Raw genomic sequence first — 24,614 nt, 5'->3', positions numbered from 1 at the left:
TAACCTTATTTTGAAATAAAGTATGTTGATTTTAAATCTTCATATAGTAGATTTGAAATTTTAAAATTGGTAAATGACTATATTAATTACTAATCATTGAAAGATTATCTGGTAGAATTGTATTTAAAATGTTTAACAACTTCAAATGTAATTCTTCTAACTCTCTAGGTATACCTTAAAGCCCTTTTATTGAGGATGAGAAGAACTTTAGATGATGATGTATTCATGCCCCTATATCCCAAAAAGTAAGTAAGCCATTTGGGCAGTAAGTGTAACAGTCTATATTTGCTTTCAGGGTCTAAACTAGAAAAATAAAAGTGGCTTGACATATAAACTGTGTACTGTAAAATTACCCAGAGATGGAGGAATTGTTTTGAACAGAATACAGCAAACGATGTTCTTTGTTCTTCTTTATTATCTCAAAATTGAGTTTGTTGTTGGTTCCTTTGGTATATTTGCTTTCACAGGGCTTCAGACTCGCTTGCTTCCTCTCTTTCTCTCTTCCCTTTTTGCATCTCCCTCTTTCCTTTCTTCTCTCTGACTTCTCCTCTCCTTCTACCCCTCTCCCCTTCTTTATCTCTCCATTTTCCCCTGACCCTTACTCTCTCTGTCTATATTCTCACCTGCTTGTTGCTTCTGAGGTGAATGCTAAGCTAGCATTCTGCCCAGCGCCTCACCCTAGCTGTACACTACTGAGTTCTTTTTCTGATCCTCTTTACTTATAGACATTCTTGTTGATAAGAATGAAGCAGCATTTACTTATAAAATATTTGATTATGCTTTATTTCTCTTTTAGTGTCTTAGAAAATAAAAATTCTGGGCCTTACTTATTTTTTCAACGACAGTTTTGGTCTTCTGTCAAGGTATGTAATCATAGACCATCTAAAAATATGTAATTGTTTGGACTTCATGTATTATATATTGAGACAATTTTTGTTTTTTATTAACTCTCAGGCTTATATCTCTAAGACATACACACGCCTTCATCTTACAACCAAATATTATTTCAAAGGTTTATTTCAGTTTGATAATTTCACAGGAAAGTTTGAAAGTAAGGTCCATGCAGTCTCACAAACTGTTCAACTCTAGGTCACAGCTTACTGAGACAGAACATAGTATATTGAGCAGCTAGAGCACCAGCTTCTCCTGAGGCAGTGCAGCATGGCTGAGACACAGCCTTGTACGAGATGTACAGCACAGTCTGCAGGTAGAGAACACACAGGTGATACAGGGCCTGGGAGTTCCAGTCTGCCGCTCTAGCACTGCAGAAGGAGACCCTCTCACTCCCCGGGAAGTGATCCTGAGAGTGTAACACAAGTAGACTCCAGGTAAAGGAGAGTGGCTTGGATGAGGATGGAGACAAGTGCAGATGGCCAGGATTAGGGGAGCAAGAGAGTCATGGGGACAGCTTGTCTTTACCCTAAAGGTTATAGGAAGCTATGAGGTTCTGTCTGTGTGTCTCTCCTGCAGTAATTTGCACACATTCTCTCCAGTTCTGTGCATTTTATAAAGTACATTTGTCCCCTTGGTCGTTTAGCCCACTCGTGACGACCTCTCAACCTGTTTGTGTTCCACGGTTTTATTAGTGGAGTTACACAGTAGGGAGCTATTTGAGGCTGGCTCTTCTCCTTGGAAGTGTTTGCCCTTCACTTGCATTTCATGTTAGTAGTGATTTGTTGCTTTTTACTGCTGAGGGAGGTGTAAGAGTTCAGCTTTCCTTTGTTCAACTCATTTCCTAATTATGAGGACTTGAAATGGTTTTCAGTTGGAATAATGAGGAGAGAGATGCTGTGAGGATCTCCTCAGTCTGTGTTCTTATTTCAACCCACTGAGTGAAACCAGGGGAGGCTGGCTGTTTTTGTTTGTTGTTGTTCTTGCTGTTGTTGTTGCTGAACTGAGGTCTCACAAAGCCCAGGCCCATTTCACACTTGCTGTGCAGCCCAGGATGGTCTTGAACTCCTGTGCAGTTCCCTCCTCGGTGCTGGAGTTGAAGCTGCAGCACTGGTGATGATGCTGCACACTGGACATTGGACCAGCTGACTGCACCTGAGCGGAGTTCTCAGCACTGCTCATCTCCCCTTCTCCTGCCCAGGGTTCTTTGTGCTTTAGAAGTCACACTTAGAAATGCTTTCCTAAAAGAGAACCATGACGTTTTTCTCCTGTACCTAGTTTCATAGTTTTAGGTTTTACATTTAGCTGTGTCATCTGTTTACGTTTTAACTTTAGGGGCTAAAGAGATGGCTCTGAGGTTTAAGAGCACTGAGGACCTTGGCATCCACATGGAGAGTCATAGCTGCCTGTAAATCCTGTTCCAGGGAATCTAATCTGACCTCCTCGGGCACCACACACACGGTGCACAGACATACATGCAGGCAGAATATCCATATACACGAAATGAAATTAAATAAAAATAAGGTTTTATTTTATTTAATAAAAATCCCTCTTTGTTCCAGCAATATTTGTTATGAAGACAATCCTTTCTGCATTGAATTGTTTTATCCTAATTGAAAGTTACTTGAGTATAGATATGAGAGTCATGGGTGATTTTTTTTTTTTTTTAGCATAGGAAGGACATAAATAAATTGCCACTTTGAACGTGATTCTGTGTGCAGTATAGAACTAATGGATTGAAGTAGGTTGAGGATGGTGATAATGAAAACTGGAACTTTTTTTGCTATCTCTCTATTGTGCCACACCTTTCATATTGAAACCTCAGAATGACTCTGTCAAATAGGCTCTATCATTGTTGTTGTTTGTATAGGTCAAGGAGGCACAGTCTGACATGCAGTGTCATTCCATTGGTAACTCAAGATGAGAATTTAGTTAAGGCCAGTCTGCCTTTGAATAGCTCTTCTTAACAGAGTTCGTCAAGAAAATTAATTCTACATACCCTCAAGCCTCTATGTGTGTAATGATGTTTCTTTTAAAGGGGACTAGCTCTGTGTTGTTCTTAAGAAAATTAAGTGGAGATACTGAAATCATATCTAGGCTTGTTTCTGTTTGGAACTCATCTCTCGAAAAGGCACTAACTGCAGTACACTTCTGACAGTCAGTGCAGGAACTGTGGAGTGGCAAAAAGCACAGGTTGGGTGCAGATGGAGTCAGAGTACTTGACAAAGATCAAGAAGCACCTCTCTGTGCTTCTGGCCCAAGTAGTTGGCTACAGAGTGCTGCCATTTACTACATTGAGAAATGAGTGGAAAACTAGACATTGTTATGGTTGGGTGGCATGAGGCTTTATCTCACGACAGCATCTTTCATTTTATACACGTTGAGCGTGAGTAGCTTTTGTTGTAGGAAATATTCAGATAGTTCAAAAGTGTTTGTTAATACAAGGCATCCATCCATCGTACTTCATTTGGTGTTTTACTATGTAACTATTGTACTTTGTACTTAATAATAATTGCTTGATATTTCTTGTCAATATATTTTTTTTCTCTTTAGCTATTGGGGAACTTTCTTCAGTGGTATGGCATTTTCTCAAACAAAACTCTTCAAGAGTTATCAATAGATGGCTTGTTAAACAGATACATCCTCATGGCTTTTCAGAACTCAGAATACGGAGATGACAGCATCAGAAAAGCCCAAAATGTGAGTTGGGTAACACGTACTGTAATTTAAAGCACACATACAGGGCAAGTTCAGCTTCTTTGTCTGAAAACTAGGGGAGTTTTATAAAACTCCTTTGACAGTTGGACCTGCTGTACTTATTAAACTGCCCAGGTTGTCCTAAACATTACATTTTTTTAACCCAAGAAATAGACATTTGATCTTAACCAAGAGACCAAGAAACAATACATGAAAGTGTATCTGTCTATATTTGTGGTTCTTCAGGTGTTTTGCTAGATATCAATGAAATTTTTATTTTAGGAGTAGTTTTCTTCATAGTTGATTGTTTTGAGCAGTTCAGAGTAGCTATTTTTTTCTCTCACTTGAATAATTTTAATGGAGTAAGTGGAGGGTGCCTCATGCCTTTAATCCCAGCACTCAGAAGTTAGAGGCAGGTGGATCTCTGAGTTCAAGGCCAGCCTAGTCCATATAAAGTTCCAGGACAGCCCTGTTTTGAAAAACAAAAATAAATGATTTTAATATTGTTGGGTGTTCTACTTATAGTCATGAGTTATACAGTTTGATAGTTTTAAATATATATTTTTAGTAATCATTAATAGTCATAATAATTACTAAATTAAGTCTGCTAATAGCAGGGTTTTGTTTGTTTGGGTTTTGTTGTGAGTTTTTTTGTTTGTTAGGGTTTTGGTTTTTCAGAGACAGGGTTTCACTTTGTATTCCTGGCTGTCCTGAAACTCACAGTGTAGACTAGGCTGGCCTTAAACTCAGAGATCGGACTGCCTTTGCCTCCCCAAGTTCTGGAATTGAAGGTGCTAGTCACCTCACCTAGCACAATTTTAATTTTAATTTTTTATTTTTAACTTTAGAGCCTCATCAGACTAAATCTCTGATACGTAACCTCACTACCTCAAATATATTTGTGTATATTTCCTACAAACCTGAAAATTACTCCTCTGGACCAGACCAGAACCATTAGTATCTGGGCACTCACATTGATAATGTACTCTTCCCTAATCCTTAGTGATCCATCCCAGTGTGCATTGTCAGTCATATAAAATATTCTTCCCTCGAAGAAACACACCAGCTTATTTAATTAACAAGTCTCTTTAGTCTCCTTTAATCTAGAAGAGTGCTTCATTCTTTCTTTTACAACCGACACCCTTGAAGGGGACAGGCCAGTTATTTCATAATGTCCTCTTGGTGTGAATTTGTCTAAGATCTGTCCACTAGATTCAAGTTCTGCATCTTTGAGTGAGATTGTTCTATTTTCCTGTGTGGTTTTATCCCTTAGACTTTTAGAGCTTTATATGTCCCCTCTTTAAGTAAGTGCTCTCTTTCTTGAACGAGAGATTTTGGCTCATTTATACCTGCTGTGTCCCTGGGATAAGCCACTCCTTTAGCAACCCCTTGTTCTTTTAATGGTGAACCTTTTTTACCTGTTTGGATAATGACTGACCAAAGTAGACGGTCTTCTCTTGAAGAGAACCAGTCCCATACTCCTCAAGCCTTGACACTAAGGCCAGAAGGTTACAATCCCCTGTTGGCTGGGTTAAGGCTCTTGGTGTGTGCTGGATCTCTTGTATAGATATTCTTACTCTTATTTTGGGCTAACTGGGTTTTTACAAGTCAACATGGGTGATACCAGTCACTAAAGTATTCGGGAAGGAAGAGACTATAGTACCATATTCATACAGATATTTTTGCAAGGCAAACTTAGTTTGCTTAAGTCACATTGGATAACTGAAAAAAAAAATAGGCACCCAGTTATCAATTTTATGTCTATTTAAATACTTGGCAAATTAACTTGTTTTGAGTGTGTGATCCATTGTAAAAAATCAAACTTACTGGTATAGTTAATATAAGAAGTTAGGTTTTTCAAAAGATACCTCATGTAGTATTAAGTCATGACATCATAGAGCTTTAGCTTTTGACATTTTCGTTATGATGTTGTAAATATTTTATTTGTATCTTCTACATAGGTAATCAACTGTTTCCCTAAACAGTGGTTTGTGAATCTGAAAGGAGAAAGAACTATTTCTCAGTTAGAAAATTTTTGCCGATATCTTGTACATTTAGCAGATACAATTTACAGGAACAGTATCGGGTGCTCTGATGTGGAAAAAAGAAATGCAAGGTAATTTGCTTCTTTATTGTAATTAATGAAATGATAATCTAGAGTTTCTTTAGTTGTCAGAGATATTAAGTAATTAAGTGGAGTCATTTTAACTTGTTTGTTTCTTTATTGTTAAACAGTTTCATTATATTTGTATATGTAAGGTATACAGTAATCATATTCTCTTTCATTGTACATTTATTTAGTGTTACAAACCTGCCAAAATACATTATTTGTATCCCCCATCTCCATACATTAAATTTGAAAGCTTTTAGAGAAAGACTTACAGTAAGTCTTAGAGCAGTGAGTAGTAGTAGTTTTGTCTCTTGAGGAATTGAGTAGATTCACAGGTTTAGGATGCAGTGATCCTTGGCCTTTGAGGTGTCATCATGCAGATGTAAACCTAGAAAGAACGGCCACTGAAATACAGTCTTGTGTTAAAGTTGAGGCTCTGGGTTTTGTTTTTGTTTTTTTGTTTTTTAATATTTATTTATTTATTATTTATTTTATGTATGTGAGTACACTGTAGCTGTCTTCAGACACGCCAGAAGAGGGCATCAGATCCCATTACAGATAGTTTTTAGCCACCAAGTGGTTGCTGGGAATTGAACTCAGGACCTCTGGAAGAGCAATCAGTGCTCTTAACCGCTGAGCTGTCTCTCCAGCCCTGAGGCTCTATTTTAATGGAGCCTTCACTCTATACCTTGATCCATACTATGGACTAAAAGCCATTTCATGATGGTTTTGGGAACAACTTATGTCTCGTTTTCGTGAACATTTTCTAGGAAGGAGATGGCCACAGCTCATTAGGAGGCTGAGTCAGGACCCTCAAAAGTTCAAGGCCTGCCTGGGCTTCCAAATGTGCTCAGGGCCAGCCTGAGTGCCCTATAAGCCTTGGTTTACACACATAAGCTTAGGGCCAGCCTGAGTGCTTTGTAGGCCTTGGTTCACACAGCAGCAGGACAAATGGAGCCTGTTCGACGTGCCTTCTGTTTTTCCTGTACTGTATAATTCTGGTGTGGGGCTCCTGCTGCCCCCTTAGTCAGTAATCCTGGAATGAAATTCAGAGATAAGTACTTACTCATCCTTTCAAGAATTCTGATGTTCATATCCCAGGGTTTCTTCAAAGTAAGGTAAAGTGCTTATGGCAGGGCCGAGAAAGAAAGCAGAAATACTCGTTATTGGATGAGTTAAAGGAGTTGAAGTCTGCCTCTTCATAGGTTGATGATGAAGTAAAATAGAGTTTTTGTTAAGTTGTGCTCCAAAAGAACTGAGACTACATGGCTGGGAAGGAAATAGGAACACAGCTTCAAAGGAGCTTGGAGTCATACTGGATTTCTTTGTAGATATTGATCAAAATCATTTATTTAAATGAAGTTGTTTTGTTTCTGAGTATAAATGAATTTCGTGTCCCTAGACCAGTCGCTTAAACACGAAGGTTTTTTTTTTATATGGATAAATAACAGATGAAAAATTTTCTCATACATTTTGTTCTGTTTTGAGAGTGACATACACACCTGTCATAATGCCTGTATGGCAGTCAGGACAGCTTCCAGGGTTTGTTCTCTTCTTCCACTTTGTGGGATCTGGAGAGTGACTCTGCATTAGGTTTGGTCAATCATCTTTACAAATGAGCCATCTTGTCAGCCCTGCAGATGTTTGAAAACATGGTGTAGCTTTCATGTCTTTTTCTCCAAATGTAAGCTTGGAAGGGTTGTTTTGTGAATTCTCTAAGTTAGTCGTAAAATCAAGAACAAATTTTATCTCGATATAATATTGCAAATTTTGTTATCTCTTTCAGGGAAAATATAAAGCAGATAGTAAAACTTCTTGCAAGTGTCCGGGCTTTGGATCATGCAGTATCTGTTGCAAGTGATCACAATGTGAAAGAAGTCAAGTCTCTGATTGAAGGGAAATAGGGCTGAGACCAAAAGTGTTTGCTTTGCTGCCATTCCCAGTGTGTACATTTTGTATATATGTAAAGTTTCTTAAACTGTAATATACTGATTCTTGTTTTAATACAAAAACATTATATTAATACCATGTCCTTAAATGTGATTTCTTTAGAATGAAAGGAATTCAGATTATTTCTAGGAGTCTATGGATGTTTTCCTTACTGCCTGTCATATTTTGTTTATGAAAGTATTTTATATGGTCATTAAATTAATTTCATTTAAGTGTCCTCTACAAATGATGTGTGTTTAGTGTAAATTGTGTAATTTTGCATATATATGTGTGTGTGTGTGCGCACGCGTGTGTATATTTATACCACCATGGATTTTCATGCTAGAAATTTGCGATGTTTTTCTACAGAGGAAGCTTTTTAACACCAGGAAATTACCCAATAGCAATTGTCTTAGGGAAATACTGCACTGCTGTAGCAGAAGGACTGGCAGGTGATGGACTTCACTCCCACTTTGGTTAGTGTTACTGTCACTGTAGCTGTGCTGCCTTAAAACAAAAACTGAAAGAAGACTTTGTTGTTGAGTGAGTGTGGAACTTCTGTGTGTCAGCCTTGGAAGCAACTGTGGGTTTAATATGAGCTCTAGGCAATATATGCAATAGTTTGGGGTAGGATGTCAGTTTAGTTTTTGACAAGAAACCCACAAACTAACTGCATGGTATAGGCTGACTGTCCTTTTTCATTATTTTCTTCCCTGCCCAGCCTATAGATACATGAGTTTCTGTTGTCTATCCTGTTTTGAATCCCACATATGTGAGATATATATGCAATAAAGAACATGCCTTGCTGATTAGACATGCCCAGGCAATTTACTGTCCGGTATTCTGTAATGTTTATACCACACTGTGAATACTCAGAGAAACTTGTTTAAGGTTAATGCTTTCTGATTCTGTGATTTTCAGAAGAGGAACTTTTTGGAAATTCAGGACTATCGTTTGATAAATATATATGTAATTAAGCTTTAGTTAAGCATTAAATCAATTTTTAAATATGTCCTTTGTTGTATTTTGCTGGTGGCTAAGTTCAGAGCATACATACAGTGGTTCATATGGTGAGGCTGTTAACAGGCCGGTGTGTACTTGGATAGGACAGTGTCATGCTCTCCTTTCCCCATCAATTTTGTATGTATTGCATGAGCATATCTTATCTTTACATGTTCATTCTGGATGAGAGGGGTTTTTTTTGTTATTAATCTTTGATGGCTCCTAAATGGAATTAAACTTCAGAGAACTCATTCTCATGAATTAAAACAAACACAAATATGTATTTGGTCCTTAAACTGTGTTTCCAAGTCCATCAGTTTAAAATCACTCTTCCTATATCTGGCTTTAGTAATTCTTCAGATAAGCTCTGACTGCCTGTGCTAGCTTTTAGGAACAGGCTTTAACACTATCCTAGGAGTCTGATGCAAGGTGAATGGAGGCTAGAAATGCATATAAAAAGTGCTCTTTATGTCTCAACCAGGTTGTCACTGCTAAATGAGTAAAGAGCACTACAAATGGAATTCACAATTGCAGCAACACTGTTACATACTAGTTAAGTGTCTTAGAACAGGTACTCTCTTGAGTGCTTAAGGCCAGAAATTGGAAATAACTGTCACCAGAATCATGTGTCTTATAAGGGTTCTCAGTTCAATTTACAGATTCTAGTGGCTTCTGGTGCACCTGGGTTTGTCATAATTCTCTAGCCTGCCATTTGTCTTCATGCCACTACAAGAGTTACCTGATTGCCCTCTGCCTCCTTTGTAAGGGTACCTGTGATTTTGTCTAGGTCTCTTGCATAACCATAACAGTCCACCAGATATCCAAAACTTTGTTAGACTCCTTCACCCAGTCATCTTGCCATTTGCTAGCTACAAGTATCAGGGTATGAGCATTCCGACAGCCTCACCATTGCTCAGTTTCAGTCAGCACGGCATTGGCTTCTCAGCAAAGCTTTAGGCTATGTCTATACCACTCAAGTATTTTGAGTTAGTCTACTATAGACACTGGCTCGCTAAAATGTGCAGCTGTTTTGATATGCTGTAACAATAACAAATAGGAAAGGGACAATAAGGAATGTTCAAAGGTCACATTGTCTTGGGTTATTTTATAATTAAAAATGTATTTTGAATGGACTTGGGAAAGCTAAGACCTAACACTGATGCTTTAGTTTAATTTGAAGAAAGACGTTGTAACACAGAAGCTTGGACCTCCACTTTCTTAGTTCAAAAAACCAAGACTAGGCAGAAGGCTTGCTTTATTTAGAAAGCGCCTAGTGCCATGATTCCCACCTTGAGAGTTTATGGTGTAGTCTCACGGGGATTCTTGGTGTGAAATGAGTGAGGGGATAAGCAAGTTTGATTACAACCCACTTGAGGTGATCTCAGTTGTCATAAAAAGGTACACCCTCAAGGCTGGGGTGCCCTCAGCTTGTAGAATGCCTGCCTGGTACGCATGAAGCTTTGGGTTCAGTCTCTGTCACCACATAAACCAAGTATGGTTGGCACACCAGCGAGGCTCTGATACTTTGTCCCTAAAAACAAAAATTACCTCCAAGGTACTACAATTTGGTGGTCAACTCTCCTGAACCCTTTTTTGTTGGTTCATGTCCTATACAATCATCACACAAGAAAAATCCCTGTCAAACATTTCCAATTTTTTTTTTTTTACAAAGAACTGTCCCCATCTGAAATGGACACTTCTTGGGAGGAAAATGACTAACCACAATTCACAGCAAGCAATTTTTATTGTAAGCTTGTGGTTACTATAACCACAACAAAAGCAAAAGTTTTTCTAAGGAGACTAAGTGAAAAGATCTCAGAACTGAATCCAAGTGTGTTTCTCCTTGGTTGGAGGTGGCTTTTCTCATGTTTAGTTTGCTTTTAATATTTTATTTTATTTATTTATTTTTTTGGTTTTTCGAGACAGGGTTTCTCTGTGTAGCCCTGGCTGGCCTCGAACTCAGAAATCCGCCTGCCTCTGCCTCCCAAGTGCTGGGATTAAAGCTTAATATTTTAAAACCAGGGTGGATTTATCGTCTCTAAAATAGAGAAACATTGAGTCACATGACAGCATGTTAGAGGAAATGGTTTTGTGCAATACGTCATATTTAAATTGTGCTTTTGGGAAGAAAGTAAAAAGGGGAAGAGGCTGAGGGAAAGCAAAGGCAAATGAAAACATGACTGCTGTGTTCTTCGGATTTTCAATTCCTTTCTAAAGCTCTATTGACTACAATTTCCTCCCATTTTTGTCTCTTAAGTATAAGCAGAATAATTCTGGACACAGATTATAGGCAGAACGTCTCATTTAAAAAGATAGTATGAAACGGTGTGATGCCCTTAGTTATAAAATTCTACGGTTGGCAAGTCGGTACAGCAGTGACAGCCATGTTTTTCTTTAACTGTCTGGAGTTCCTGGTTGCTGATTTCCATCACTCTCCACTGTTCAGTTGAGCACTCATCCATAGCCCCTTGAGCTCAGAGAACACACTGAACAGTCAGGAAACAGTCTCCTGCTGCCTCCCTGACGACAGACACCATGGACAGCTCTTCGGGCGCCACCCAGCCCGCGCGGGGTGCAGACCGTCCCCCGCCTTTCACTCGTCCAGCGGGTCCGCGGAGGCGGCAGGGGGTGGTCCTGATGCCCGACTCAAGCACGAATCAACACGGGCTCCCCACAGCTCTTTCCTGCAGCAGTCCCTCCCTGTCACCCGCGGGGAGGGCTGAGCTAGAGGGCTCCACGCGAGGAGGCCGGGCCCGCCTCCCTCTGCCGGCTCCCCTGGCCGTGCCTCCCGTCCACTGCCGGGGTGACTGAGGATTCACGGACCCCGGCCGTAGCGGCCGCAGGAACTGGGTGGCCAGCAAGCGCCCTGCTCCGCAGCACGGTCCCGCGTGGGCGGAAACGGCTCCGCCCCTTCACCCCCAAGGGGCGGGCCTTCCGCCCCGGCAGCGGCGCAATGCGGAAGAGCTGGACCTGCTGGAGCGGAAGTGACGCTTCGGGCGGCTGTAGCGGCGGCGGCTGCGGGAGAAGGAGGAGGAGGAGCCGGAGGAAGAGGTGAGGCAGCGGCCGGGGGGGCGGGGAGCGGCCGGGGCTAGACCCAGCGGCAGCCGGCCGGGCGGGTGGACGCTTCCTGAGCGGTGGCAGCCGTCGCAGCCCGGTCGCAAGCGGTGAGAGGCGGCAGACGGCCGAGGGCAGAGGGTTGAGAGGAGACCCCGGGGCGGCGGGTGGCTGCCCTGACAGTGGCTGTCACCCAGCGGGCGGGAAAGAACCCAGTCAGCACAGGCTCCGGGGCATCTCTTGAGGTGCGTAATGGAGGCGCTGGACTGCCGGGTGCCTCCGTTCCCTCGGCTACCCGGGAACTCCTTGAGTGGCGGTAGATCCTTTCGTCACCGTGAGCTTCCTGACTGAGAACGAGGCGGCGGTCACCTGTGTGGCTTTCTCTGCCCTTCGCCGCTGCCCTGGAGAGTCCGCGGTGTGATAATCCCTTCCCTCTCCGACCCCCTCAGGAGCTATGAATTAGCCTGATTAACCTTCCCTCCCCATCCCCTGGCCTTTTCCGCCTAAGGATCAGCTTTAAGTTTCCCTATCAGTTCCCTTCCATTAGTGACAAATCATGAAGCAGGAAGCTGATAAACAACCCCAACTGAAAATACGCTTCAGATTTTTCTTTTGGGGAAACATAAATTAAATGGGAAATTCACCTTATCCAAACCAGGACCAACGGTGCAAGAACCCTGGCTTGCCTTACTTGTCATATCTTGAGAATTGGAAGCATTTCCTTTTTTGCCTTTTGGTAGAAATTCGGTGACGCCTTATCTTTTGAAATAAATCATTCACCCCTGAGCTCTCTTTTTCTTTACCCCAACCCCCATCAAACTTGTCAGTGAGGGACCTCAGGACACCTAGCAGTCCTTGCAGCAGAAAGAAAACCTCAGGTGCATTGGCTTGGTTTTCATAGGGCTGCCTCTGAAGAAAGGAGAATGGCGTTCAGCAAAGGATTTCGAATCTACCACAAATTGGATCCCCCACCGTTCAGCCTCATAGTGGAAACTAGGCATAAGGAAGAATGTCTCATGTTCGAGTCTGGGGCTGTGGCTGTGCTCTGTAAGTCACGTGTTTTAACCTGGCTGGGTGTGATCTCTGTTTCGGTTGTAACTCGAAACAACCAAAGTTCAACAGTTTATTAAGGAAAAAAAAAAGATTCTTGAAAACCTTACTGAATTTTATCTAATAAATTTATGCTTTGACTTAATTTGAATGAAACCTTATTTTCTGTAAACTCAGACTTAGGTTTTTATTGGGGTGATGGTGGTGCAGGGCGGTGCAGATTTTGCTGCTAGGAGTTTGTTTTCCTTCTGTTCTGCTTCTAGGAGTTTATCTTTTTGTAAAATGATGTTGCAATTTTGTCTTATCACATTAACTCAATAAGACAGCTTGCATCTCCTGTAATGCACAGAATTTTGCAGGTCAGATTTACTAGTAATGGTATGATCTATTATAGGTTTCTGTGCCTCTTATGTCAAACCTTTATTTATTTATTTATTTATTTATTTATTTATTTATTTATTTATGTGTTCTGTATGCTCATGTGTGAGATTGGTGGGTCAGATTCAGGGCCTCTGTCATAGTAGGCAGGGGCTGTAATATCTGCTTCTCCAGCCTAAGCTTCTATATCTTTAATAAGAATTGCAAACAGCTCCTAAAAATTGCATGTAGTATATGTGATTGATTTCATATTATTGAAAAATGACCTTTATTTTAAAGAAAAGGACTACTTATTGTGCCACAAGAATAATGTTGGGTAAATTTGTAGGAGATAGATGAAAATAAAAAGCCTGATTAACATTTAGTCATGTATTTGTGTGTAGACGGGGGAAAAATGGAGGTCGGAGACAGACAGCTTGTGGGAGCTCCTCCTGCTATATAGGTACCAGGGATTGAGCTCAGGTCTTCAGGCTTGGTGGCAAAAGCTTTTTCCCTGCTGAGACACTGAATGTAGCCCATGCTTCATTCTTAATATAAGACTGGGGCAGACAACCCCAGTTTGGGATTGTCTCAGACATTTTTTTAAACAGATTTTCTAATGATAAATACTTGTTCTTTATTATTATTATTGTCATCATCATCATTACTATTTTTATCATAATTATTCTAATAGTCTGTTATAGCCGGGGCCTTCATAATATAGCCAGTGCCATTGAATTCCAGATCCCCCTGCCTCCATCTCCTGAGTGTGAGGAATGCAGTTGTGCACTACTGTGCCAGTTTATGCAGTGCTGGGGATTGACCTCAGGGCCTCATGCATGCTAGGCAAGCAGTCTGACAACTGAGCCACATCCCCAGCCCTCTGTTAGATGTTGTTCAGATTGTTTATTGAACATGCTGTTTGGACTTAGGAGATGGTGGGGGTTGGTAAATGCTTGCCGTGTAAGCCCGAGGATCTGAGTTTGATCCCCAGCACCTTCATGGAAGCCTGGCAGGGCATTCCATGCTTATAATCGCAGCACTGGGGAAGCAGGGACAGGGAGGTCTCTGGGGCTCTCTGCTCAGCTGCTGTAGTCATGTTTTTAAGTCCCAGGTCTGGCATAAGACTCCATTTCAAAATAATATATGGAGAGCAGTAAGGGAAGGTGCTTTATCAACCTCTGGCCTCCATGCATGCACACGCACACAAGCCCACACACACTCGCACACCACATGCACACACGCACGCACGCACCGCGTATACACAATCATGTTAAAAAGACGCATTTACTAACATAAACCTTAAATATTTTAAATATTGCTATTTAGACGCAATAAGAGCATAAGACCCAGACCTATGCATATATGATTTTTATGTTGGTTCAGGTGTAGCCTGACTGAATTAGTAAAATTTTATCTTGGTAGGGAAAGTGATAGTGACATAGTGAACAACTAAGCAAAGATTAGTATATGGTGTTTCCAGTAATATGATTTAAAGGGAGAGACAAGGGGCTAGATACAGCCCAAGAAAAAGTTTGAGTAATATTCAATATGATCGTCAGTGTTCCAAATTGGTTTTTATGTCATGTTTTATTAAAACATGACATTCTGTCTGTAAAACTAACATAAATGGATACATATTATCTTTTCTATAAACCCTTGCTCTGCCCCAGTGTTAATCTCCATACATGTTCTCATACTGTAGATGTGCCTATACGATTGGATACTGAAACATGAGGCCAGAGGGCCTTGGCTAGTAATGTAAAATGGTTTCCAGCTGCTGTGTTTTCATTGACATTACCTGATTTATTAATGTTGTCTAGATTCAAGTATATTTTAAAATTGTGGTCACTCATAGTTACAAATGAGAAGTCACTATGGAGCTTACAAATTATGACTTTACCTGTTGTTTTCAGAATTATTGCTGTGTGTTAAGAAAAAAAAACTAGAAATAATCATACTTTTAAAACCCCAGTAATTTTTATGCCAAATAATGGTTCTTAAAAAGCTCAAAAACATCTATTTGGTTCATTAATTATGAAGTGGAATAACACTAAAATATTATCTTAGCAATATATATTTATTTTCAGTGCGGGGAATTGAACCTAGGTACTGTGTGTTAAGCCCTCTACCACCAAGCTATATTCATAGCTTAATTGTTTCTTAATTTTGTCTTCATTGGATTTAAGCTACTTGAGTAATTCTCAGACAGCACAAAAGTTTGAATACTGCTTTTCTCTGTAAAACTAACGTAAATGGATACACATTACATATTATCTTTCCTATAAACTCTACAGCAACACTTAAATATATTTTGATTTGACTTTTTAATCAATACATAAAAATTACACATGTAGCTACAACCCATGATGTTTCAATACATTTATACATTATGTAATGTTGAAATGGTGTTAGACATTTGCAATTTATGGTGAAAACATGCAAAACTCTTTATTCTAGTTTTCATAAAATATACAGAACAGTGTTAGATAAATTGACTTATAAAATTAGTTAGGTTCAAAAAAAATTAGTTAGGTTCTAGTGTTGTGTTGCATATCTGTCATCCCAGCACACTCAAGGCAGAAACAGAAAGATCTTGTATTTGAGGCTATCCTGGGCTACATAGCAATATCCTGTCACACACACATAAAACTAACTTGGCATTTAGTTTGGAGTGATAGCAAGATAGATGTTGTCCTGCATAATAAAATAACCCGCAGAATTTCCAATGCCCACTGCACTTGGGACTGTCTGGGAGATCTGGTTGTATCCTCTTCACCTTCACCATTCTCAGGCTGAGAAGCCTCAGGGCACACTGCCTATCAATCTGCAAGAAACATTCTATGAAGTCATTTTTATATTCATTTTTACATTCCGTCAAAGTGTGGCCTTGTTTTCTTAAGACAGAATTCAAACTCCTCAGCCTGTTTTTCAAGGTCTTCCTTAATCTACTCTACTCTTTCTGTTCAGTGGTGATCTCCTTCCAAGAGATTGGTGCCTTCAGTATTCTCCCAAAGTGTTAGGAACTGATCATTCCTCATTATGTTCTTATTAGACTTATAATGACTTAATTAATGTTTGGAGTTGTTTGTTTGTTTTAGGTGTTTTTGTTTTCTCACAGTGTTTCTCATACCTTAGGCTAGTCTCAAACTCGCTATATAGCTGAAGATGACCTTAACCACCTGATCTTCCTCAGTGCTAAGCCATTGTGTCCTAGTCCAAGCCAGTAGTTTTCTATGCCCAGGCTGTACAACATAACCGTCTGGGAAGACTTAACAAATACAGACACCTGGGTTCCTATAGTTACATCAAAATGATGATTTCTGAGCAAACCATACATGTGCCTTGCTAGTAGTGATTTACCAGATTACTTTTTTTTTTGACCTATAGATTTTATCTAAAATAGCCATGTTTTCAGAATTTTAATACAGTGATGGTATATTATGGGGCTAATCATTTTCTTGAAATCCTCAGGCTGAACCAAAAGATAATTCCCCATAACACTTTCAGTACAGTATTTTCATATCACATGAAACTATATACATGCTTCTTAAGGTTTCTATCTCTAATGCTTGGCACATATTTTACTCATGACTAAGGGACACATAGTTATTAAGTGGGAAAGACTAACCTACATTAGAAAGTTGACACTCAAAGTTGTTGTCTGTTTCACAATACGGTATTTGGGGCTGAAGAGATGACTCAGAGGATAATGTGTTTGCTGAGCAACCACGAGGACTTAAGTTTGGATTCTAGCACCCACCTAAAATTCAGACTGGGTCTGAGGTGGAGAGAGGCAGATTCCCAGGAACTGACTGGTCAGTCGGCCAGCTCAAACAGCCAGCTCTGCGCTAAGAGATGCTATTTCAAAAATAAGGTGGCGAGTGTAGAGGAAAAGACCAGAGCCAAGCAACCAACCTACCTCTGACCACATACAGAGGCATTACACACACACACACACACACACACACACACACACACACACGTGTGTTTTGTATTAGTATTTTTGGCATTGATGGGGATTGAACCTAGGTTTCATTCAACATGTAGGCAAGTACTCTGTTACTGAACTGAGCTACATTCCTTGCCCACTTTAATTTTTTGTTTCTTTGTTTTGTTTTCCGAGACAGGGTTTCTCTGTGTAGCCCTGGCTGTCCTGGAACTCACTCTGTAGACCAGGCTGGCCTTGAACTCAGAAATCCACCTGCCTCTGCCTCCCAAGTGCTGAGATTAAAGACTTGCACCACCACTGCCTGGCTCCCACTTTAATTTTTAATTGACATATAATGACTTGTATAGTTTTATGGGCTACAATGTAGTATTTCTATTATACGCATATGGGGGTTATGATCAGATCAAGTAGTTAAGCATATTCATGACCTCAAACTTTTATTGTTGTTTTGAGCCAGTCAAAATCTTCACATAGTCATTTTGAAATATGCGTTATTATTGGCTATAGTTAACTTGGTGTGTAAATAGAGCACCAGAACTCATTCCTCCTAAGAATTGACTTTCTATCCAGAGATGAATTCTCTCTAAGTGCTGTGTCACTCCCAATTATAATCCTAGTCTGTACTTCTGTGACTCTGGCTTTTCTTAGATTCCACAGATGAGTGAGATTGTATCATCCAAAGTTTGTCAAGCGTTCTTGCCTATTCACTTCAGATTGTGTTCTCCAGGCCTTTCTATGCTGTAAAGATAACAGCACCTTTCCATGGTAAATAGCATCCATCGTGTATGCATACACATACCACAGAATACCTGTTGTTGTTTTTGTAAGGGATATATTTTCTGTATTTTAGAGAATTGTACTAGGTATAGTTGCACCAAAACAGACCTTCATTGGAGGATAAGCTCTCACATGGACATGTCTTACATTTACAGCCTTGTAAGTTACAGTCCATAAAATGTTTCAGTGAATAAATAATCCTCTTCAGAACTGTAGCTTAAATAAAATAGGGAGGAGTGAAGTCACATATCAGAGTTGGAGAATGACTCTGAAAAGAGTTGTTAATTAACAGGCAGGGCTGAGATATGGGGGTGTTGCTCAGTGATTAGGGCATTTACCTGATGTGTGTGAAAATTTCAATTCAGTTCCCAACATTGTAAAAACAAACACCAAAAATAAAGCGAGCAAACAAAATCCAAAGGATAGGATTGCAAGATAGTGCTATAAACTCTTAAGATGGTAATGCTAACTTTTAAAATTGAAGCCTTTGCTCCATTTGATATCACATGCTAGTATAAAGGTAAAATTAAATTATTTTCAGCCTTTTAAAATAGCATAATTTGGGTCATTTTCAGGCTCAAGTCATATACTTAGATACATGTAAGTAGATAGCAAAATCATAGCACTGAATTTTGGACTTGGCTTTACTCCCAATATATGCACCTGAGTTTTATTCTTCATATTATAGGAATTCATATTATAGGAATGTGAGTCGTACACTTCAAGCCAGCAGTAGATTCTGGATGTCTTCACAGAATGTCGCCCTCCTGCCTCTATGAAACTGTACAATCTGAGGAAAAATTATAGTGCAGAAAAATAATTCATTTACTAGAAGCTTATTCCGCCATCAGAATACTAAGCAAGAGATTTGTAAACTTGAATTTTTCCATGATGCCGTCAGGTTTCATTGTGTTTTAGAAAACCTGTAGGCCATAATAATATCTGCTAAGTCTTCAGTAGACTCAAGCAGTGTGACTTTGTTTTAGCAAAAGGGTCTCACTCTAGCCCCAGCTAACTTGGAATTTACTGTATCAAGCTCACAATTGTCCTCCTGCCTCAGCCCTAATTGCCAAGATTACAGCTAAACCTTAAATATTTAAATCCCAATAACTTTAGCTATGGTTTGTAATACAAACAAGTAGAGACTAATTTATCTTCTTCATAAATAATCACAGTTGTTTATTAATGGTCTATTCTTGCTTAGTGAGTTCTAGACAGCTTTCACACCTTGGAAGCAGCTGGAGTGCTGCCATCCTCATCTCCAGTTCTCTGCTGATTTTGATTAGGAGTTGCTGTTTACCACAGACACCACTAGACACCTAGCTTCACATAGGCAGGGATCATAGAATGGATACACTGCAGTCATGAGCTCTGAATCACCTCAGGCTAATAGTTTACCTGGTATCCAGTATATGTTGAAACCCTAGGTGTTTTCTTCAATTTAAAATATCCTTGCACCTCCCAGTTGGCTACAGTGCCCTGAGGCACCTCTTCTTGCAATTCAGGAGATGTGGCAGTCAACATGATTTATTCCTTTCAGTTCTCTTAGTTATGCTTTGTCCATGTTTTCCAAATGTGGAAAGTGCAACTTTAAAAGATTAAATCTTCCAGCGACAGCCCTTCCATCTGATGTTTTTCACTGTGGTTGTTTCTGCTGTTGAAGGCTGATGGCTCTTAGTTTCTGAATAGGAAATGAGGAGCAAAAAGACAGGCAAGGGGCTGGAGACAGGCAAGAGGTTAGAGAGAGGCAAGGGGCTCTGGGGTTAAGAGCACTGGCCGTTCTTCCAGAGGACCTGGCCCCAGTTTCCAGCACCTAACATGTGTAACAGCTTACAACCATGTGTAACTATAGTTACAGGGGATCTGACACCCTCTTCTGTTCTCCACAGGCACCAGACATGCACACAGGGCACAGATATCAAACACATACAAATAAAAGTTAAAAATTGCAAATGTCCTTTCTCAAAAAAAAAAAAAAAAAAAGGAAAGATAAACCCATTGAAATGTTCTCAGTCAAAAGTGAAGTTGGCAGTATTTTCTAGTGAGGGAATTGAAAAATTTATATTTGTGCTATAAGCTATTACTGTTAGTATATAGAAGTATGGTTAGATTTTACCTACATCCATTAAGAACACAACTGTTTTACTGGGCCAATTTGAACGTTACCCTGTAGAATTTTGGATGCCAAGCAATAACAGGTGGTGCATTTTTTTAATTGTCAAATGCTGTCAGTCAACATGGTTGTCCTTTAGATAAGTTACAGAATCCTTTTTGTTTTTTGAAAAAACCTAAGTGAGTGAAGAAGTGACTTTAGAGTTGACTTTTAAAGCATTAAATGAATTTTAGACTTGTTAATACTGCTTATGTTATGATTCTGAAGTTTTTTTCTTTTCATAAAAAATCTGGAATGTACATATTTAATATAAAAATAAACAGTAGCTTTAATACCAGCTTAAAATGAAATAGCCCAGGTCCTCCAGTCTGAATGAGGAGCAGGAATAGGAATGGTAGGACCAGGTCAGCAGTTCCCATGTACTGTCTTTTCTTCCTGACTCTTCTGTGGACAAACAAAAGGAGAGCTAGAGCTTCTCTGAGCAGCAGAGCCCCGTAGGTGGCATGTTGTCACATGGTCCTGGGTCTGTCCAGTGTTGTTTCTTAGCCTAGAACAAATAGTCCAGAAGTACACACAAGACTTAAGCTTCTTACTGTGTTGGAGTAGTAGGACCTGGATTTTCTTTCTCCCATGTGAAAATAGTAGGACCTGGATTTTCCCTGCTATATGACAATAATAGCAGCAAACTAAAGGAAGTGCACAAAATGATTCTCAGATATTGAAAAATAAGACAGGTTACATACTTATGAGGATGCTACTTCATTAAAGGAGCAAAGTAGCTCTCAACTAAATTCTTTGGTCCTACCTAACAAAGACCCGAAAAGGATCTGCTTTTGGTACCAAATTACTGTTTTCCAGGAATTTAAGTTTTAAATAATGATATCTAAGAAGTTTAAGAAAAACAAGTATGTGTGGGTTTATTTATTTGTATGGATACACACACACATATACACACACCCCAAAAGTTAGGTTTACATGATACATGTATATCATTCAACCCATATTCACATTGAAAGCTAGTATATATGCAAAGAAGCAGAAAAATATAATTCTTAATGAGGAGAAAAGTCAATCTGAAGAAACAGATGTTAATGTTAGTAAGGGCTTTAAAACAGCTTTGATATAAATATATTCCATATGTTCAAGAAGTTTGTGCGTGTTAACAACATGAAAAACATGACTCAAATCAGTTATTCAAACTGAAAATAACAATATCTAATGACATTATACACTGATAGGAACCTTGTATTTAATACTACAGAAAGAGTAGTTAGTAATGTTAAAGACCTAATGATAGAAATTATCCAAAGTGAAATATACAGAAGGAAAAAAGGCCAGTATAAGTAAGTTTATGGGTGAGTTATGGAACAACTGCCTAACATATATGTGTATTTGGAAAGAAGAGTTAAGAAAATGTTTGAAGAAATGGCATCTGACAATTTCCCAAGGTTTGGTGGAAACTGTCAATCTGTGCATTCAAAAAGTTAAATGAACTCCAGGTGGAAGAAACATGAAGAAAATTACACTGTGATACAAAATTAAAAGCTATTAAATCAGGTCAGATACAGAGGAAAATCTTTAAAGCAACTCAGAAGAAAGGGAACCTATGTATACAGAAGAGTAGCAAGAGTGATCTTGGGCTTTTCCTTAGAAGCACTCCTAGGGAGAGAACAAAGAAACACCATGTACTGAAAGGGGAAACAACCAAATGACCCACTTGGGTGGGGCTCTCTGGAACCACTGAAGAAAAAGAGGCTTTCCCCATACATTCAAACGCTGGAAGCTTTGAGCTCAGTGTGGAGGGCAGCAGAGAAATGGAGTTGCTTTTGCTTTCTGATGGTTTGTTGAAGTGAGGTCTGAAGCAGTGCCGTTTTGAAAGAAACACAAGGAGTGAGAGAGACACTGAGGTGTAATGGACTGTCACAATAGGATAGCCATGTATCTAGAGTACTGAAAAGAAGTATGGCTTGACAAATTGCATGTTATATTTTGACTTGGTTATTTGAATTTGTAACGGTTATTAATAAGAATTTGTGTTTTATCTTTGTGTGTGTGTATATTGGTTTGTCTGAGATGTGCTGTCTCACAAACCGTAATCCAGGCTGGTCTGGTCCTGTAATTCATTGAGCTGAATTATGGTAATTCTCCTGCCTCAGCTTCCTGAGTGCTGCAGTTATAGCATGAGCTCCCATATCTGGCTTGTGTTTTATTTTTTGCTGGCTAAAATTGAGATAGGCAACTGGAAAGAAATACAAATATATTTCCTATTGTTATTCTCTATTAGCATTCCATTATATTAAATGTTATATTCTTTAATATTCCCTATCTATAGTCTTCCTATATAACTTAAAATATAATATAAAATGTGTTCCTTATAGAAACTAGTTCTTAGTGATAAGAGTATATTTCAGTTTGTGTGTTACCATGTTCTCTAGTAGCCATAGTATTGCTGTTGTCTTTTGAATTGCTTTACTGAAATATAGACTAACAGTCTCTTAGTTTCCTATGGACCACATGTGAATAGACAGGTTGAATCTTATAATGAAGTGGCTTTCTGGCTGCTTGTTCATGAGTGCTTGTTAGTTGTTTGTCTCTGGTCAACACTGAAAATGTGTCTTTGACCTATCTTATTTAATGACTGTCTTGGAAAATGTGGTCGAAGGCATGCTTGTTAGATTCACAGATGCTGGAAGTTGCATGGGATTGATACAGAGCTGGGTTGTGGAGAATGACACCGTTGGAATCCAGCATGTTAATTAGCACGTGGTTTAGAACTGTATTAGGACTAGTTTGTTGTGGTGCAGACTGAGACCAGAGCCATATCAATCTCCACTGAGGTGTACAACCTTAGCCCTTTTACATTTTTATCTTGAAACAGTTTCTTACTAAATTGTCCACACCTGCCTTGAACTTTTGATCCTTCTGTGATACTCCGCTGCTGAAGAAACTGGATTGACAGACATCGTGTCCATGCCTAGCAGTTTGTTAGGATTTAGCATTTGTTTGGTTATATAATACTGGTCTTCTTTAATTACTATCAGGAACCTAGAATCTTACCAGGCCCTAGTACCTAGCAGACAGACACTTTGAGTGAATAAAAGTTATTTTTTTCAAAAGTGCTTCTAATATTTGGATGTATAGGTTATATAGAACAGTAATTTGTTTCCTGTCTTTCATGTGTAGTTTTGATTTATTTTAATTCTACCAAAAAAAGCTTTATCTTCTAAATTTTTTGTTTTATGTGTGATGAAATGGAAACGGGCTTTACTGCTAGCTAGTCATATGCTCTTGGATGAATCAGATAATTGCTAGTCTTTTTCTTCTGAAAATTAGAAGCTTGGACTACATGATCTCTAGCACTCTCTGGAGCTTCTGTACCAACGTGCTATTTGCATGCAAATAGGCTGACCACAAATTGCCATCCGTGCAACCGCAGGCAAATTGTGATTCTAGGAGCAAGGTTCTAATTTGCAACCCCCACCTCCTGTCTTTTTGAGACTGAATCTTGATCCAAAGCCTCGTATGTGGTATGTAGCATGGAACTTTCTATTTACCTCTGTTGGCCTCAAACTCAAAATCCCCCTATCTCAGACTTCAGAAATACCAGAATTACAGGCATTTTGATCCCATGTTCTGTGCTTTATTGACCCACAGATTTTTGCTTGGTCTTCTGCTTCAATTGAAGAAGTAAAATCTAATCCCAGAATGGAAGGTTTGAGCCACAAGAATGTTTTCATTGGATAGCAGGGCCTTCTTAAATAGCTTTATTATCTAGTTTGAATTATCATAATTCACTGAAAGTTAGAGAGTTCACATTTAATTTAGTCCTTCAAATACCTTTGAATTTGATACAAGTAACTGAATGTTTTGGTCTAGGATAATGTACCAGCTTTGTTGTTTGCTATTTATATGATAGAGTTACGATGAAGATGTGAATTTTATGCATCATAAATATTTCAGCATGTGTTTTTAAAAGATCTGGGCTGAGTGTCTGCTATTAGTAGCTTTTCTGATGTAAAGTCTTAACTTGTCTTGAACTCTCTAAGAGCCTCATGGCTTAGTCTCTTAAGGCTGGGGGTGCAGGAGTGCACCATGAGACATTCTCTGTTCATTTATTAAACCTAATTATGTCATCATCAAAGACATCTGAAAATTTAACAGTGATTCTAAAAATACTGAAATATAATTAGCTTTCAGATTGTGTCCTGGTGCCTCAAAGATATTTTCATGAGAATAAATAAATGTTTATTGCACTTATCTTGCTTAAAATTCTGTTCTATGACCTTATTGATAGGTATGTTGTTTAGCAGTGGGAATTTGAAAGCCTTCAGATGTTAATGTTAGTGATGTGAAGATACACTTAAAATGCAGATGTAAAAGCAGTAAGCACAGGGGAGCTAGATCTGTGCATGAGATTGGTCTGTGTGCTTAGAGACCCCATGCTTGAAGCATAGGAAAGTGTTCATATCCAAATGAGTGACCGGCTAATTGTGGCATGGGGAGAAGAGTTATTCCCTTAAATAAACTCTTGTGTGATTGAGTTACTGTTTATCCCTAGTATGTGGTGGCAGTCATAGGTTAGAAGCCAAGATTTGCTTTTGCTTAAGTGTTTTAAATATGTAAACTGTAAAGTCACAGCCCCATTACCTTAGCTGAACTACTGAATCTTGATGGGCTCCTTG

At 39.2% G+C, this 24,614-nt stretch overlaps 2 protein-coding genes across 3 annotated transcripts in view; both read left to right on the top strand.

Annotated features, from left to right (window-relative positions):
• Positions 1-8,925, top strand: part of Paxbp1 (PAX3 and PAX7 binding protein 1) — a 30,171-nt gene extending 21,246 nt beyond the window's left edge. The window contains exons 14-18 of the mRNA XM_028756317.1: positions 169-245; positions 797-863; positions 3,445-3,591; positions 5,550-5,704; positions 7,485-8,925. Coding sequence (XP_028612150.1) covers positions 169-245; positions 797-863; positions 3,445-3,591; positions 5,550-5,704; positions 7,485-7,602 — 564 coding nt within the window. The 3' untranslated portion in view covers positions 7,603-8,925. The remainder of the gene's footprint in view (positions 1-168; positions 246-796; positions 864-3,444; positions 3,592-5,549; positions 5,705-7,484) is intronic.
• A 2,657-nt stretch (positions 8,926-11,582) lies between these two features.
• The window catches only part of Synj1 (synaptojanin 1), a 71,903-nt gene continuing 58,871 nt past the window's right edge, over positions 11,583-24,614 (top strand). The window contains exons 1-2 of one of the 2 annotated variants that reach the window (XM_028756323.1): positions 11,583-11,680; positions 12,585-12,730. In XM_028756323.1, coding sequence (XP_028612156.1) covers positions 11,583-11,680; positions 12,585-12,730 — 244 coding nt within the window. Of the gene's footprint in view, positions 11,681-11,719; positions 11,794-12,584; positions 12,731-24,614 lie in introns of those variants that run through there. The other variant, XM_028756325.1, reaches the window with a different exon arrangement.

The sequence above is a fragment of the Grammomys surdaster genome, unplaced genomic scaffold (assembly GCF_004785775.1).
Source record: "Grammomys surdaster isolate TR1022 unplaced genomic scaffold, NIH_TR_1.0 126118, whole genome shotgun sequence".
NCBI lineage: Eukaryota > Metazoa > Chordata > Mammalia > Rodentia > Muridae > Grammomys > Grammomys surdaster.
Note: the sequence above shows the minus strand (reverse complement) of the source record. Positions and strands in the feature narration are given on the sequence as shown.